This window comes from Gobius niger (assembly GCF_951799975.1).
Source record: "Gobius niger genome assembly, chromosome: 5".
NCBI classification, from domain to species: domain Eukaryota; kingdom Metazoa; phylum Chordata; class Actinopteri; order Gobiiformes; family Gobiidae; genus Gobius; species Gobius niger.
Genome location: NC_136856.1, coordinates 220,667 through 237,319, shown reverse-complemented (window position 1 = coordinate 237,319; position 16,653 = coordinate 220,667). Strand labels below are relative to the sequence as shown.

Sequence of the window (16,653 nt, the reverse complement as noted above, 5' to 3'; positions counted from 1 at the left end):
GAGTTTTGTACCAGCAGCAGTGACCATGTGGTTATGCAAGACTCTACATGAGACAGAATCATGGAGTAAAAACATTCGGGCGGCAGACAGAGACATAAAGGGTCTCACCTGGCTAAAATTTGCTACATTAAAATTAACAGTTTTAGTGTGTGACGGATTGACAGTTTGTTATTCTTTTTGTTGTTATTTTTATTATGATTGTTAAGTTCTTTTTAGGGGTGCCAGTCAGGTTTCCCTCCTGACGTATAGGATAAAGGGGTTTGTATCGCTGTGTGTTCTAGGGGTTTGCTGTAGTCGGTGAGTTTTCCTTACAAGCCACAATCCTCACAAGGGCATGTGCTACATGGCATAAACCCTTTTGTATATATGACATAGTTTGAACACCACCAACACAGACAGAACATGTGGGTTTTGCATGTGTGTATTATAAATAAATACTGATATCCAAATAATATCACAAGTGTTCAAATTTTCTTCCCTCCGTACACAAAATGAATCCCCACTCAAAAGGGAAAAAGTCCAAAGGAGCCAGAAAGTGCCCCCCAATTTCCTCCGCTCCACAGCTTATTGAGAGAGCACTAAGTGACGTCACACTGACGTAATGTGGAAGTGCGGTCTAGCCAGCACCAGAGTGATGGACAATCTAGAGTCCGAGCGGACCTGTACGTACGCGGAATGACGTCACCGACGTACGTAGCAACCAGGAAGCGGTAGGTCCGGTTCAGCAAAGACTTGTTTGTGGAAGAATTGACCACACTCGTTGGGAGTGTGCTTAAGTTTTGCTTTGCTACCCCTCAGGATCCGAGGCTGCGACTTCCCTGTCCCGCAAAGGTCTGCCATTTTACTAGAGCAAACCCAGGAGGCTTAACCGGCGGCGGGGACAGGGGGAGCGAATGGGAGAAGGGGCAGAGATGGGCGTTGTGTGTGAGGTCAGAGAGGGAGGCTGGACAGGGGAGTAACCCGGGTGTGGTGAAGGCGAGGGTATAGGTGACTGACATGCACAGACGGGTGCCGGGTTGTCACAAGTGAGCTGTTTAACATGTTTCTTAAATGTCAGCGTTGGGTCCAATGTCAGTCCCAGGTATTTGAACTCAGTAACGAGGCTGAGCTCGACTCCATCCAGGAAAACATTGGACTGTTTTAAATCAGTTGCTTTTTTACTGAACATCATACAGACTGTTTTCTTTTTGTTAAGATGTATGTAAATATATGTTTTTTGTAATACAATCGTCATAGGCTATTTGTCATAAAGCCTGATATGAAGAGCACCTCACTGTCCCCTCAGAGATGATAGACACTGTTGTATATAATTATACACATTACTATTGCAAGATAGTTCATTTATTCATTTGAAGTACAGTCCAAAAAACATGTCACACAAGTGTTTGTCTTCAAAATAAAGACAATGAAACAAGAACCAATTTGTGAATCAGTTTCAGCAGGTCACTGAAGATAAAGCACACCATCCTCCAGATCGCTTTCTTTTTACAATCAGAATAAGCTTTTATTGCCATTGCAACTATAAAACGTCTAGGCATGTCAAAAGAAAAAAGATAAACGAGATATAGCAATGTAAACAATATCAGCATCAATGTACTCAGAGTATATACAATACTGTATCGACGACACAAAGCAGCGCAAGTTGGTGGATTAACAAATGCATTAACAGCATAATAAGTAGCAAGTGTAAGTATTTATATAAGCAGCTCGTGCAAACATAACAGTGGAAACATCAGGTAGCATGTTATTTACTGATCAGAAGTCCGGCAGCACCGTGTACTCCTATGCAACAGGTTTACAGAATATTCTAGGCACAATAAACTGATAATTCATGTACAGACGTTATCTACTTTTACCCCTTGATACAACTGAAATGCATGTTGTTTGCACAGCTCTGAATGTAATGTAACGCATTTACTTTAGAAAGTGTGATCATGAGGGTGACACAATATGACTAACACTCGTAGAGCCTATAGATCAGTAACCGCTGCTCACCTCACGTCAAGTCATCCAGATGTTGTTAAAGAACTGGACGCACACTCTCCAAAGCTGAGGTCTTCCTCCACAACGCAAACAGCAGCTGTTGAACAAAAGCATAAAAGATATAATGAAGTTACTATAAACGTTTAATCACAGATAACTGTAAAAGTGTACAATGTGTTTACCTTCAGTTTGATTAGTCTTGAGCGAGCTCACTGGGAAAGCTCTGAGTTTATGCATATCAGTTCTTGTAGCTTCTCATTGAGACTTGAGTGCAGTGAAGCCAGCTGTCGCCTGAAAGAGGCAAATATAAAACATACAGTTACTCATGAATATAGTAGATTTCTACAGCTCCACAAGTCCTCAGTATCTAAGTCAATTTACTCTTCTGTACTTTATTTGAAATACATTTCCTCACAGGGACAGTGTAGCAGTGTTTTTGTTGAGAACGTATTACTTTGACTCCACTATATTTCTACAAAATCCATGAAGTCTCAAAGTAATACTTCATGTCAAATAGATTTTGCACTACATTACTTTGACTTGGAATTAATTTGATGTAATGTAATTTACTCCATTGTTTCACTATCTGTGCAGATAAAAATATGAGTCAGTCAAACTGATGAATAAGATTTCACTGCCTACAGCACCCAACTCCAATCACGTCTCCAAATCCTCAGAACTTCAAATAGCCTTGTCCAACTACGCTATAGATTTGACTCTGATCCCTTTCAAATTATTTTTACTTTACAGACCAGATCGTTTGCTGCAATAATAGTGTCTACACTGGCTAACAACATTAGCACTATTTTTACCAAAGCTACAACACGAGCTAACATAGCTTTATCTTTTGGCAAAAGCACTTTGCCAACACAAAGTGTTGTATGAGTGTGACAGTTTTATACAAATGTTGTATTTATGTATTTTATTATTGTAAACTGTGTAGAAAGGCCCAACCAGGGACATGAGCTGCGAACTAGCACTAGCTACAAGCTCTTCATGCATCGCATCAGCTGCAAATATTAATTGTAACTATGTTGATTGTATCGTCCCTGATAAATAAATAAATAAATAAAACAAACTTATGCTCATGAATGCACAGGACGGCTCACTCACCTTCGAAAAGCGCTGTTAGCTCCCTGCTAGCAGCATGCTAGCTCCATAGGCTTGAGTGAAAAATACATGACAAAATCGGCCCATTTGGAGGAAAAGTTCTGTGTACATTGTTGGTTACACCCTCCAGGAGAAATGACATGTCATTGACTGTCCAGTAAAATCCAACAACGACCAAAAGGCAGAAACTAGACGGCTAGCAACAGACAAGCAGCTGCTCGGACAGACCAGGCCAATGCACATTTCCTTGTTGCTACGTGACGGGGCAGCGGCAGAGGCGTGTGGGCGGGACATGGGCGGGACATGGGCGGGACATGGGGGGACATGGGCGGGACATGGGCGGGACGTGGGCGGGACATGGGCGGGACATGGGCGGGACGTGGGCGGGACGTGGGCGGGACGTGGGCGGGACGTGGGCGGGACGTGGGCGGGACGTGGGCGGGAGCACACAGGCAGAACTGATGACGCAGGATGGCACCGAGACGAAATGTGGCACCGTCACGGCCAACCGCGAAATTCAAATGTAGAAGCTACTGTTCGACCACAAGAGGCGTTAACCCTGCGGTTTTAGACACTGAAGTGTGATTTTGAACACGTTTGCACAAAAAGTCAAACTATTGACTGGGAAAGTTAGTTAACTCTATTCCACCCCCATATACACGGTTTATCAGCTAAAAACAGTGGATCTGGTTTAGTTGTTCTTTAAAGGAGGGAAATGTATCGAGAGGAACCTTTCACAGACTGAACTGAATCCAGGAAGTGTTCATTTAATCCTCTCAAATATTTAGTCCTAATTTTAGCCAAGGTCATATTTTTCTCTGACTAAATGACACCGTTGTTTATGAGACTTAAACTGTGGCTAAAATGTCCAGACATTTACGTCGACTAAAATATGTGTCAATAAAAATGAAAGGATGAGACTAAAATCATCCAAAACCTCTAATAGCGAAATACATTTAAAACAACACGCCTGCACAACCTCCCATATATGTATTTATATATTAGGATTAAATAAATAGATTAGTCAGTTAAAGCTAAGCTAAAGAGGCGGGTCTTGAGCTGCTCTTAAAAACATGAACGTTCTCCTCAGGTCTGAGCTCCTCCTCAGGTCTGAGCTCCTCCTCAGGTCTGAGCTCCTCCTCAGGTCTGAGCTCCTCCTCAGGTCTGAGCTCCTCCTCAGGTCTGAGCTCCTCCTCAGGTCTGAGCTCCTCCTCCTTGTTTCTCTCTGGTGGCTCAGCGGTTAGCGCTCCCGCCTCACAGCTGGAAGGTCCCGGGTTCGATTCCCACCTGGACGGGGCCTTTCTGTGTGGAGTTTGCATGTTCTCCCCGAGTCAGCGTAGGTTTCCTCCGGTTCCCCCACCACTAAAAACATGTACAATAGATTCCCCTCTGGGGCCAGGACTCCCCTGAAAAAGAGATTCTTAATCTCAGTGGGACGATCCTGGTTAAATAAAGGTCAATAAAATCAATAAAATAAAATATAAATAAGAAATGTATAAAAAAAAATGTTTTTAAAACTCACCCTCCTCGGTCTCTTTTCCTCCTGCTCGGGTCCTCTGTCGGCACCTGAGGGTTCAGTGTCTTTGCTGGACCGAGATGTCTGATGTGTTTCCTGGGATCTGCTGGAGCCACTCCTCCAGTTTGGGGGTCAGTGCCCCGAGTGCCCCAACGACCACGGGCTCCACTGATTCTTACACCTGCAGTTACGTTCTTACACCTGCAGTTATGTTCTTACACCTGCAGTTATGTTCTTACACCTGCAGTTATGTTCTTACACCTGCAGTTATGTTCTTACACCTGGGCTCTTGTCTGGTGTGGTAGATCTGGGCCTCTATTCACCTTATTCCGCCCACTTTAGCCTCTTTTTGTCTCGGCTCCTCGTTGTCCAGACACGTCCGGTCGAGCGCGAAGCCCGTTCATTTTAACGGAGAACGAGGGAAAATCTTCTCCGCTCAAACCTGATGTTTAGTCGATTGATTTGTGTAAAATGTCCATTTGCACCGACATGTCGACACTGCAGCGTTTCTCTGTCGGCCTGAAAACGGCTTTGTTTTCCTGTAGTGACTGATTTTATGTGGACTTCTCCAGCCCCATGTTAACACATAGGAGAAAAGGGGCGGGACAATTCATGGCGACGCCCACGCGAACCTCCGGAATAAGGTGAATAGCTCTGGTGCTCGAGGCTCCTGTGCAGCCATGATGAGCCTCTGTGCTGTCCTTTAGTCCGGCTCTGTCTGAATATCCATCACTTCAGTTATGTTTGGGTGGTACCTGCCGTGTAGGGGCTTCAGTTATGTTTGGGTGGTACCTGCCGTGTAGGGGCTTCAGTTATGTTTGGGTGGTACCTGCCGTGTAGGGGCCACTTCAGTTATGTTTGGGTGGTACCTGCCTGTAGGGGCTTCAGTTATGTTTGGGTGGTACCTGCCTGTAGGGGCTCGTCCTCCCATGACGGGACCTCCAGCACCTCATCTTCTGTTCCTCATGTGCCAAATCAATGTTTCTTCTGATGAATTAGAAGTTCTCAGTGGATCAGTGTTTGACCCACAGGGGGCGCTCTCTCTGTGACGGGGCTCTCGTCCTGCTGTTCTCGCCCGAGCTGTGAAGTCTCACCTCCGTCTGAAACAAACTGCAGAGCAGGCGTTTACTTCATAACAACAATAACAATAATGATAAATATTCCACATCATTTCTCTGTCTCTGGAGCAGACAGATGTGACAGATGTGACAGATGTGACAGATGTGACAGATGTGACAGATGTGACAGATGTGACAGATGTGACAGATGTGACAGATGTGACAGATGTGACAGATGTGACAGATGTGACGGTCCCACGAGGGTTAATATTTCATATCAAATGTAAAGCTGTTTGTGCCCATGATCACATTGACCCTTCATAGCTCGTCTTTTAGCAGATTCTTTCCTCCAGTTCTGAATAATTCCATGAGCTTTTGTCCAGGAGGTTCCTTGAAGGTCACACGTGTGTTGTTCCTTAAGTTTCACTGCATTAGAAAAGGCTTTTCTGACATGTGATCACTTTCCCCATGTACATTTGCTCAGTATATTTACTTTGTATTTGTTTTGAGCTGGAAGATGAAGTCACTTCCAAACAACGACCGGGGAAAACGAGTCTCTCCCGTTCAGTCGAGTCACATGATCACAGGACTTTCTGACCCTGTTTCAAAGACGAGTTAAGTTAAGTTAAGTTAAGTTAGGCTGTTTTATGAGCGACTTTTTTAACCCTAGAACATCCATGTGTGAGATGTTCCTGACCTGAGTGTATCTGAGTGTCCTGGGTCTCTGTCTTGGACGTCTCTGATGTTCTGGGTGTTTCTCCTACAGCCTCATGTTTCCATAGTGATGAAGGTCGGGGAGGGTTAGTGTGTTTATTTATTTATTTGCTCCAGTGTCTCTGAGGAACACAGAGTTATTTACATTTAGTTTCTCCTGAAGGACACGGAGCTTCACCACAGACGTCTCACACACCCAGGAAACATCTTTACATCTTCAGCATTGTTTCCAAATGTTTCCAGTAGTTTTGGATCATTTATCTCTGGTCCTCTCATGATGCTTTTCTTTCATGTTATTAGACATGACACAGTTTCATATAAAGGCGTTAGTGATGGAGTTATGGATTTGAGCCGTTCTAGGGTGAAATAAACAGGAAAACAAATGTCCTCGTCGCCCTTCTCTGGTTTCTCTTCCTGGTTCTGATTCCTCACACTTCTGCGTTTCCAAACCGATCTGTGAGCAGGTTTTGGCGGCCGCTCAGGGTCCCGCCCCCCAGAGTCTGATATGATTCTCGTTCTGAGCGTTCTCCTCCGTTCGCAGCTGGTTTGGGCTTTTGAAGGCTCTGAATGCGAGGAGAGCGTTCGCCGCCGTGTCAGGAGATCAAGAGCCTTCACCAAAAGAGAAACAAAAAAGCACGGATTCAAAAGTTGAAAAGCTTGAACGTATCAAAGACGAGGAACTGGGTCGAGTTCATCCCAGGCCAAGATTTCAAACAGCACGACTTTGAAAGAGAATGAAAAAGTGGTCAATGTTCAGATTTCTAACTAGTTTCCCCCGTTCTTAGTTTTAATGTGAGAGGAAAGAATCGACCGAACGCTTCCTTTATGAACTTTCTTTTATGATGTTTTGTTGAGACTCGTTTCGAAGTTTTCCAGGAAGTGACTCCAACATGTCTGTGTCGCTCCCTGGTCTTTCCCACAATTATTCATTCACAAATACTCACATGTTTGGTATCCACGTGTAGAACAAAAGGCTGTAATCCATTAAACTTGTGAGTGTTTGGACAGTTTCTGCTTGGATCTGTTTGCAAAATAGCCTCCCAGAGCTGCCATTTGGATGAAAACTGCCATAGAAGTTTTGCTTGAGGCTCCAAAGGTTCTCAATAGGGTTGAGGTCAGGGGAGGAGGGGGTCCACATCATGAGTTTCTCTCCTTTCATGCCCATAGCAGCCAGTGATGCAGAGGTTTTCTTTACAGCAGGACATGGGGCGTTGTCATGATGAAGATGATCTTGTTCTTTTTGTACCACAGAAGACAGTGGTCAGTCAGAAAGAGGTCATTTTCACACCTTCAGGGATCCTAAAGGGGCCGACCAGCTCTCTCCCCATGATTCTGACTCCGCCCCTCCTTACTGACGTCACAGCCTTGTTGGGACATTGTGGTCATTCACCTCCATCCATCTGACCATCCAGGGTCACACGGCCTCGTCAGTGAACAAGACTGTGTGAAAATGAGTCTCATGTATTTCTGAGCCACTGCAGCCGTTTCTGCTTCAGCTTCAATGAACAGTTTAGGGGAGGCCGGAGAGAAGGTTTATGCACAACTGCAGCCTCTGGAGGGTCCGACACCTTCATGTTCGGGAGACTCCAGAGCTTTGTAGCAGCTGTTCTCTTAATCTGATGTGTTTGTCTGGCTGAAACCGTCCTCATTGTGCCTTTATCTGCACAAACCAGGGCCTTTATCACAGCTTGCGGCTTTAATTGACTTTTGTTGGAATTGTTGGCCAGTTTTAAGCATAAAGTGCCTCATTTTTATACAAAAACAGGACATTACACAATAGATGCGTATCTACATTGAAATCAAACAACCAAAGTGACGATTATCACTCAAAGCTGCGTGAACAAACTGAAAAACTGAAAAACTGAAATTCTGAAAAACAGTAAAGTACAGATTCTCCATGTAGGTGCACTACTGCAGTAGATGTAGTACTTAGGTGCATTACTGCAGTAGATGTAGTACTTAGATGCATTACTGTAGTAGATGCAGTGCTTAGGTGCATCACTGCAGTAGATGTAGTACTTAGGTGCATTACTGTAGTAGATGTAGTACTTAGGTGCATTACTGCAGTAGATGTAGTACTTAGATGCATTACTGTAGTAGATGTAGTACTTAGGTGCATTACTGCAGTAGATGTAGTACTTAGGTGCATTACTGCAGTAGATGTAGTACTTAGGTGCATTACTGCAGTAGATGTAGTACTTAGGTGCATTACTGTAGTAGATGTAGTACTTAGGTGCATTACTGCAGTAGATGTAGTACTTAGGTGCATTACTGTAGTAGATGCAGTACTTAGGTGCATTACTGTAGTAGATGTAGTACTTTGACCACCTGTAACTAACTCCCGTGTTCCTCCGCCGCCTCTGGTTTTGTCTTTAGTTAAACCCCCTGTTTCCCGGTTCTCTGTTTCAGCCATGTGGAGACCGAGCGCAGCGCCCTCAAGAGGAGAGAGTGGGAACGGCGCACGCAGGAGGTGCAGCAGGACGACGACCTGTTCTCCTCCGACTTCAACCTGTTCGGAGAGCCCTACAAAGTGAGTCAGATGCCCTCCCGCCCTGATGTAGTTAACCTCCTGACCCGCACCTGAACCAGTCTGTCTTTACCCAAATCTAACAGCTTCTTGAAAAAAACCTCAAAAAGCCCCAAAAATGTGACACCACGGCAACAGGCAGGGAAAAGATTGTCTAGATCAGTCTTGGTCTTAGCTTTCAAATGAGGTGTTACACTGGCCTGTAGACTTGGGTTTGGGTAAAGCCAAACTGGAGAAGATGCACTCGGTTAAGGCGGGGGTCAGAGGTTAACTCACGTATAAAGTCATTCATTCATTCAGGCTTCATTAAAGAAACAGAACCTGATCATAGTGTTAAAGAAACAGAAGAATGAACTTAGACCTGATCTGTTCATTAATGATCGTGTTCACTGTGTCTGTGCTGCTAATCCTCAGTAATCCTGTTAGGACCATCACTCCCCACACATGCACTGTCCCCTTATCCTCTCTCTCCCCCTCTCTTCTCTCCTCTCTCTTCTCTCCCCCTCTCTCTTGTCTCCCCCTCTCTCTTCTCTCCCCTCTCTCTTCCCTCCCCCCTCTCTTCTCTCCCCTCTCTCTTCTCTCCCCCTCTCTCTCCTCTCCCCCTCTCTCTTCTCTCCTCCTCTCTCTTCTCTCCCCCTCTCTTCCCTCCCCCGCTCTTCTCTCCCCCCTCTCTTCTCTCTCCTCTCTCTCTTCTCTCCCCTCTCTCTCCTCTCTCTCCTCTCTCTTCTCTCTCCCCCTCTCTTCTCTCACCCTCTCTTCTCTCCCTCTCTCTCCCCTCTCTTCTCTCCCCCTCTCTTCTCTCCCCCCTCTCTCCTCTCTCTTCTCTCCCCCCTCTCTTCTCTCCCCCCTCTCTCTTCTCTCTCTCGTTTATTCATGAGCAGACACAGATAATGTATTCAGTGTGAAGTTTGGTGTGAGCTGTTAGAGTTTTCACAAGTGGCATCTGTTTGGATTCCATCAAATTTCTCTTTTCTGCAAATTCATACTGTGGTCCTTTTTGTCCTGGTTTAGTCCCGGTTTAGTCTGACTTTGGTCTAACTCTGGTTTCTGTCTTTAGTCAGTTTTAGTCAGTTTTTACTGTGTTTTTAGTCTGTTTTTAGTCTGTTTTTACTGTGTTTTTAGTCAGTTTTTACTGTGTTTTTAGTCTGTTTTTAGTCTGTTTTTACTGTGTTTTTAGTCTGTTTTTACTGTGTTTTAGTCTGTTTTTAATGTCTTTAGTCTGTTTTTAACTGTGTTTTTACTGTGTTTAGTCTGTTTTTACTGTGTTTTTACTGTGTTTTTACTGTGTTTTTACTGTGTTTTTACTGTGTTTAGTCTGTTTTTACTGTGTTTTTACTGTGTTTAGTCTGTTTTTACTGTGTTTAGTCTGTTTTTAGTCTGTTTTTAGTCTGTTTTTACTGTGTTTTTACTGTGTTTAGTCTGTTTTTACTGTGTTTAGTCTGTTTTTAGTCTGTTTTACTGTGTTTTTACTGTGTTTTTACTGTGTTTTTAGTCTGTTTTTACTGTGTTTTAGTCTTTTTTCAGTCTGTTTTTAGTCTGTTTTTACTGTGTTTTAGTCTGTTTTTAGTCTGTTTTTACTCTGTTTTTAGTCTGTTTTTACTCTGTTTTTACTCTGTTTTTAGTCTGTTTTTACTCTGTTTTTAGTCTGTTTTTAGTCTGTTTTTACTCTGTTTTTAGTCTGTTTTTAGTCTGTTTTTACTCTGTTTTTACTCTGTTTTTAGTCTGTTTTTACTCTGTTTTTAGTCTGTTTTTAGTCTGTTTTTACTCTGTTTTTACTCTGTTTTTAGTCTGTTTTTAGTCTGTTTTTACTCTGTTTTTAGTCTGTTTTTAGTCTGTTTTTACTCTGTTTTTAGTCTGTTTTTAGTCTGTTTTTACTCTGTTTTTAGTCTGTTTTTACTCTGTTTTTAGTCTGTTTTTAGTCTGTTTTTAGTCTGTTTTTAGTCTGTTTTTACTCTGTTTTTAGTCTGTTTTTAGTCTGTTTTTAGTCTGTTTTTAGTCTGTTTTTAGTCTGTTTTAGTCTGTTTTTACTCTGTTTTTAGTCTGTTTTTAGTCTGTTTTTAGTCTGTTTTAGTCTGTTTTAGTCTTTTTTTAGTCTGTTTTAGTCTGTTTTTAGTCTGTTTTTAGTCTGTTTTTAGTCTGTTTTTAGTCTGTTTTACTCTGTTTTTACTAACTGAACCCTGGTTCTGGCGCAGACGAACAAAGGCGACGCGTTGGCGAGCCGGGTCCAGAACACGCTGGGTTCCTATGAGGAGATGAAGGACCTTCTGACCAACCAGACCAACCAGAGCCATTTAGTGGGAATCCCCAAAGGAACCGGGACGGGAACCCTCCAACCGCCCACGGCCCTCGAGCAAGACACTCCCCCCGCCGACAGGAGACCGGGGAACCCCCCCTCCACCGGCTCCAAGAAGTCCCGGAGCGGCGGCTCGGACTGGAGCAGGAGTCACGCGGCCGGCAGAGGAGGGAGGGCGTCGGGGAGGGAAGAGCCCAAGCATGGACGAGGGGGGAGGGGGTCGGAGGAACAGCCGGGCAGAGGGGGGAGGGTGTCCGAGGAACAGCCAAAGCACGAGGAGCTGTTCAGAGAAGAGGCCAAAGGAGAGTCCAGTCCCTCCTCCTCAGCGTCGTCCACTTCCTCCCGGAGACTCGCCAAGCCCCTCCCACTTTCTGGTGAGAACTTCCTGTTATCTCCTCACAACCACACATTAGAGAAGTGTCCTGCCCCGAGGCACAACAACAGGAACCACACACACATTAGAGAAGTATCCTGCCCCGAGGCACAACAACAGGAACCACACACACATTAGAGAAGAACCTCAGGAGGTCCTCACTGAGACCTGAGTGGAGGGTGTAGAACCTCAGGAGGCCCTCACTGAGGCCTGAGTGGAGGTGTAGAACCTCAGGAGGCCCTCACTGAGGCCTCAGTGGAGGGTGTAGAACCTCAGGAGGCCCTCACTGAGGCCTAATTAATTAATAGGTTGTAGATTAGCCTTAAATTTTAACGGGGCACCAGTTCGAAAAGCGAACAAAATAAAAGTAAGAATAGGAGGCTAAACTACAGATTTATCTGAAGGAAGGAAGATCTTTAACGATACACATGGACCCTTAGTCTGGAATAATAAACACAGACATTACCAAAGCAAACTGTGGTTTATGGAGGTTTAATTATCAGAATCAATTAACAGACGGCATTAAATATTAATATATAAAGTGCAAACAGGATAACCTAGAAGCCTAACAGGATGAATAACCAGATCAAATGTTCTAAAAGTGTATCTGAAAGTCAGTAGGTGATGGTGGTTTGTGTAGACGTTCTGTGAGTCTTATTGATCCAGGTCTGTGAGATGCGCTTACGACCGTGAGAGAAAGGTTTTCCACAGCGCCAACTGTGGTCCGGCGTTCCAAAGTCCTGGTGTCGGCCTGTGGTCGTGGTCTCTCGGGTGGCGATTCTCAAGCTGATGCAGGCGCGGCGGGGAGGGGCCTGTCTCCAGCTCCTCTGGGCCCTGGGCCTTTAGCTTGACAAGCTAGACTCAAAATGGCTGCGCTGAAAGCTCAGCGATCAAAAATGTTGTTGTCTTGTAGGAAAAATGCAAATGTTCTTAAAAGAAGTAACTGATAGGTACAAATCACGTCCAATGACGGCTCAAACTTAAAGATTCTTGTGGTCCATCTGAGACACAGAGAGGTCAGAGTTCAGCGGGGGAGGCGCCATGTGCTCATCCTTCCGTCTCCAAGAGAAACTTCCACTGTCCAGCTCCAACTCAAGTCTTGCATTTCTCACAATTCTCACATTTCCCTTATTTCTGTCTAACTACTTCCTGTACAATTTTTTTGCCTCGTTAAACTTGTCACGCCGTCGTTTTTCACTCACCTCCGTCCTTGTCCAAAACGTCCGCCATTTCTGTCCTCGGCCTCGTCCTCGTAATGTTTCAGGATCGTACAGATGTTCATGTGGACGAACCAGCTGTGCCTCAGAACTCTCATGTCCCGTCTTCTGCACCGACAAGCAAGTCAACATTGGATTCTCCGGCAAATTAACCCCACCCACAAAAAAGCTTTTAGATTGGGGTAAAGCCAAACTGGAGAAACTGTGCTCGGTTCGTCTATGGAATGAGTCGTGTTATGTAAAGAATAAATCCTCCAGTTCAAAACCGCTGTGAGGTCAGTTCATTTCACACAGACCTGGCTCTCGCTCGTCCAGCCAGGAGACATTTGTGAGGCTCCGCCCTCTCATTTTCTGACAGAGAGTCCTCCATGTACTCGGACTTTACTTCCACATCCCCGGGGTCACCTCAGGGTTGTGTCCTCTCGCCGCTGCTGTTCATCCTCCACACAGACGACTGAAGGTCTTCACAGAAAAATGTCCCTGTAGTGACACGGACGACTCTGCGCTCCGGTCTTTTCTCAAGAAGAACCTTAGAGGCAATGTTTACTGAGAAAGTTGTGTTTTCCATCCGTGTGTCGTTTTGGAAACACTAAAGTGAAGGATGTTTGATGGATGTTTTGCTCCTCGCAGTCGTCCGAGTCACTCCCAGATGTTTCCAGATGTTCCACGAGGATTCGCTCCGGTTTTGAAGCCGCACGAGGCTGATCATTAACGTCGTCGTTCTTTCCATCTGTTTCCTCCAATATTTCAGCGTCAAACTCACTAAACAAACAGGTGTTTTTGAAATGAGATCAAGTCTGGGAAACTCTTAAACTTCCACAGACCAGTCGACTAGTTCATGAAATACTTTACAAGTACAGATATTACTGCAGTACAAGTAAAAGCTCAAAATACTACTAAAGTGAACGAGTATCTGCTGTTGAAAATACTTCATCTTTCGCAGTAGATAGTTGTGTTTTTGTGAATAATAACTTGGTTTTATGGCCATGGCTGTGGCCGGGCGGCACGGTGGCACAGCGGTTAGTGCTCGTGCTTAAAGCATGTTCTCCCCGTGTCTGTGCAGGTTTCCCCCGGGTTCTCCGGTTTCCCCAACCACTAAAACATGTACAATAGGCCTGGATGAACGAGAGTGTGTGTGAGAGTGCACATGGGGGACGACGGATGGAAATGAGCCCACGGCTGCGATCCGGCTCGTTTACATGCATGAGACCCATGTGTGTTCATGAACCTGCACTGACCCGAACAAAGAAACCAATAAACAAATAAAACAACACAAAAACATGCCTGAGCAGCGATTGGTCGACTAAAAGGGGGCGTGGCCGATGCTGACAACACGACAAACTGCACTTGAGCTGAAGCGACTGTTTATACAACGTAAACACTTTAATCTCAGACTCCAGCTCCCTCACACGTCCACACATCCATGTAATAAAGAGAAGAGCCGTTCTCCCGCGAGCTTTAGAGCCGCTGACTGAGCCGCTGACTGAGGAGGCGTCACATAATAAAGAAAAGAGTCGTTCTCCCGTGAGCTGTAGAGCCGCTGACTGAGGAGGCGTCACATAATAAAGAAAAGAGCCGTTCTCCCGCGAGCTGTAGAGCCGCTGACAGAGCCGCTAATAACGATAAAGAGCCGCTGACTGAGGAGGCGTCAGACTCACGGGTCATATTTCACTGAAGAACCCGGAGGTTTGAGGTTTAAACAACTGTAGAAGTCTGGCCTATAGAAGGAAACATCGCCGAGACACAGAGCTGCTAATAACGATAAAGAGTCGCTGAATAAAAAACTCTTGACCAATACGACTGAACGACCGGAGTTGGCAGCAATCGTGCAACATGAAACATTAAAGTGGGTAAACAAATAATAAAAAATGAAAAAACATGACATACATTTGCATTTTATTCTAGAAGAAGAAGAAGATCTTTATTTATATAGTGCCTTTCACAGACATGGTCACAAAGCGCTTTACAGACGAGACAGTTGTACATTCACTCCACACTCGGTGTAAACTACGTTTGTAGCTTCAGTTTCCCCTGGGGGAGACTGACAGAGGCGCTGTCGCGACTACACACGTCTGCGCCAACGGACCCTCTGACACCACCATACATTCACTCACACACATCATTCATCCTGGCCTATTGTACATGTTTTTAGTGGTAGGGGAAACCGGAGTGCCCGGAGGAAACCTACGCAGACACGGGAGAACATGCAAACTCCACACAGAAAGGCCCCGTCCAGGTGGGAATCGAACCCGGACCTTCTAGCTGTGAAGCACGATCGCTAACTGCTGCGCTATCATGCCGGCCATTTTCTATTCTATTCTATCTGTGCAAATCACGTGCAACATTTAAACAAATGCAGAGTTTGGCTTTAGTCGAACAAAACCCAAATAAAAAATCTCAGAAATGTATTAAAAGAATATTTTGAAACTGGACTGTGAGCCATAATGATCCACATTATAACAGTGAGTCTTTATCATATATTAGTTTTGCATTTTAAGTTGAATCACAGACTCACTGACCACCTGCAAAAAACTGCTGAAAACCCACCTGTTTCAGCTCAACTACAACAACAGCTCTGCCATCTTTGTCTGTCTCACTTGTAAAGCGTCTTTGTGTCTCCTGAAAAGCGCTATATAAGACTTATGTAATATTATTATTATTGTTAAATAGATGCACTTTTGAATGAGTTCCAGCTGTAAAGTGCAAATATAAAGAGTAATAAAGAGTAATCTTTAACAGTCTTACACCAGTGAGACTTTATTATTAATGTGACGGTTTGAGCCCGTGTGTCCTCACTGTGAGTCAGTGAGTTGCAGAAAAGAGTTCTTTACTTTAGGCTGTTGAGGTTCGGCGAGTGTTTCGGCGATGATGAAATCGGCCTCCACGACCCCGGCTCTAAAGTCTGCTAAAGTCTGCTCACAGATGGAAGTGAGTCTGTAGTTTTACTCTGGTTTGTTTTACTTTGTGACTTCGTACTGATCAGTGTCAGGGCGACGCCTGTATCTACAGGGACTTTATTCATTTGTTCACTCAAAGAAAACGCCACATTAGATCACATTAGATCACATTAGATCACATTAGATGGATGTCGTGGATGTTTTTGTCTTGAGGCTAACGCGGCTAACGCGGCTAACGCGGCTAACGCAGCTAACACAAAATAAAAAACAAAACTAGCGCAAAGCTTTGAACGAGCCTGTGCAAAAAAGGATCGTCCTGTTAGTAGTTTAAATAATATTGACTTGTTTACATGTTATATTATCATTTTTTAACACTAGCCTTTAGCTCTAGGATAAAGCTCCGCCCCTCACGAGCGCTGGCGTTTCCTTTGGGGCAGATTCACAGTGAACATGATGTTTGTGACACGTTTCTGTGACTCCGTCAGTAACTCGTCTTTAACCAGATCCTGAGCTTCTCTGTATTTGTGGGACCTGCTGTGAAAGTAAACGATCGCTGACAGGAAGTCCAGGTCTGACTGTCCAGGAAGACGTCACGTGGGGAAACTGAGCATCAGCCTCTTCTTTATTAACACAGACCTTTGTGGACGTCGTCGACCTTTGCCATAAAAGTCTTCAAACTGGGAAAGTCGCTGCTCCGATGCTCCGTGATAAACACCGAGCACAACAGAGTTTCCTTCCCTTTGCAGGAGGAGCGAAACAGCGCCCCCAACACACTGGTGGCCACAAGGTGTACTGCATGTACTGTCAGGGCTTCCCTTTGAGAATGAATGGGTAACGTTGAGAGTTAGGATTAACCCCTGCATAGACAGTAGAACAGTGCACCTGCACAGCGCCCCCTACTGTTCAGGACGGTGCATTGTTAGGCTTTTAGAAAAAACAAATGTACTGTTTAATTTGGAGCCTTT

General features: G+C 44.7%; 1 protein-coding gene across 1 annotated transcript in view; it reads left to right on the top strand.

Annotated features, from left to right (window-relative positions):
- Positions 1-3,407: 3,407 nt before the first annotated feature.
- aff2 (AF4/FMR2 family, member 2) overlaps positions 3,408-16,653 on the top strand; it is a gene marked incomplete at its 5' end in the record, with an annotated part of 62,581 nt that continues 49,335 nt past the window's right edge. Inside the window, 3 exons of the mRNA XM_079557088.1 lie at positions 3,408-3,616; positions 8,791-8,911; positions 11,101-11,575. Of these exons, the coding sequence (XP_079413214.1) occupies positions 3,408-3,616; positions 8,791-8,911; positions 11,101-11,575 (805 nt within the window). The remainder of the gene's footprint in view (positions 3,617-8,790; positions 8,912-11,100; positions 11,576-16,653) is intronic.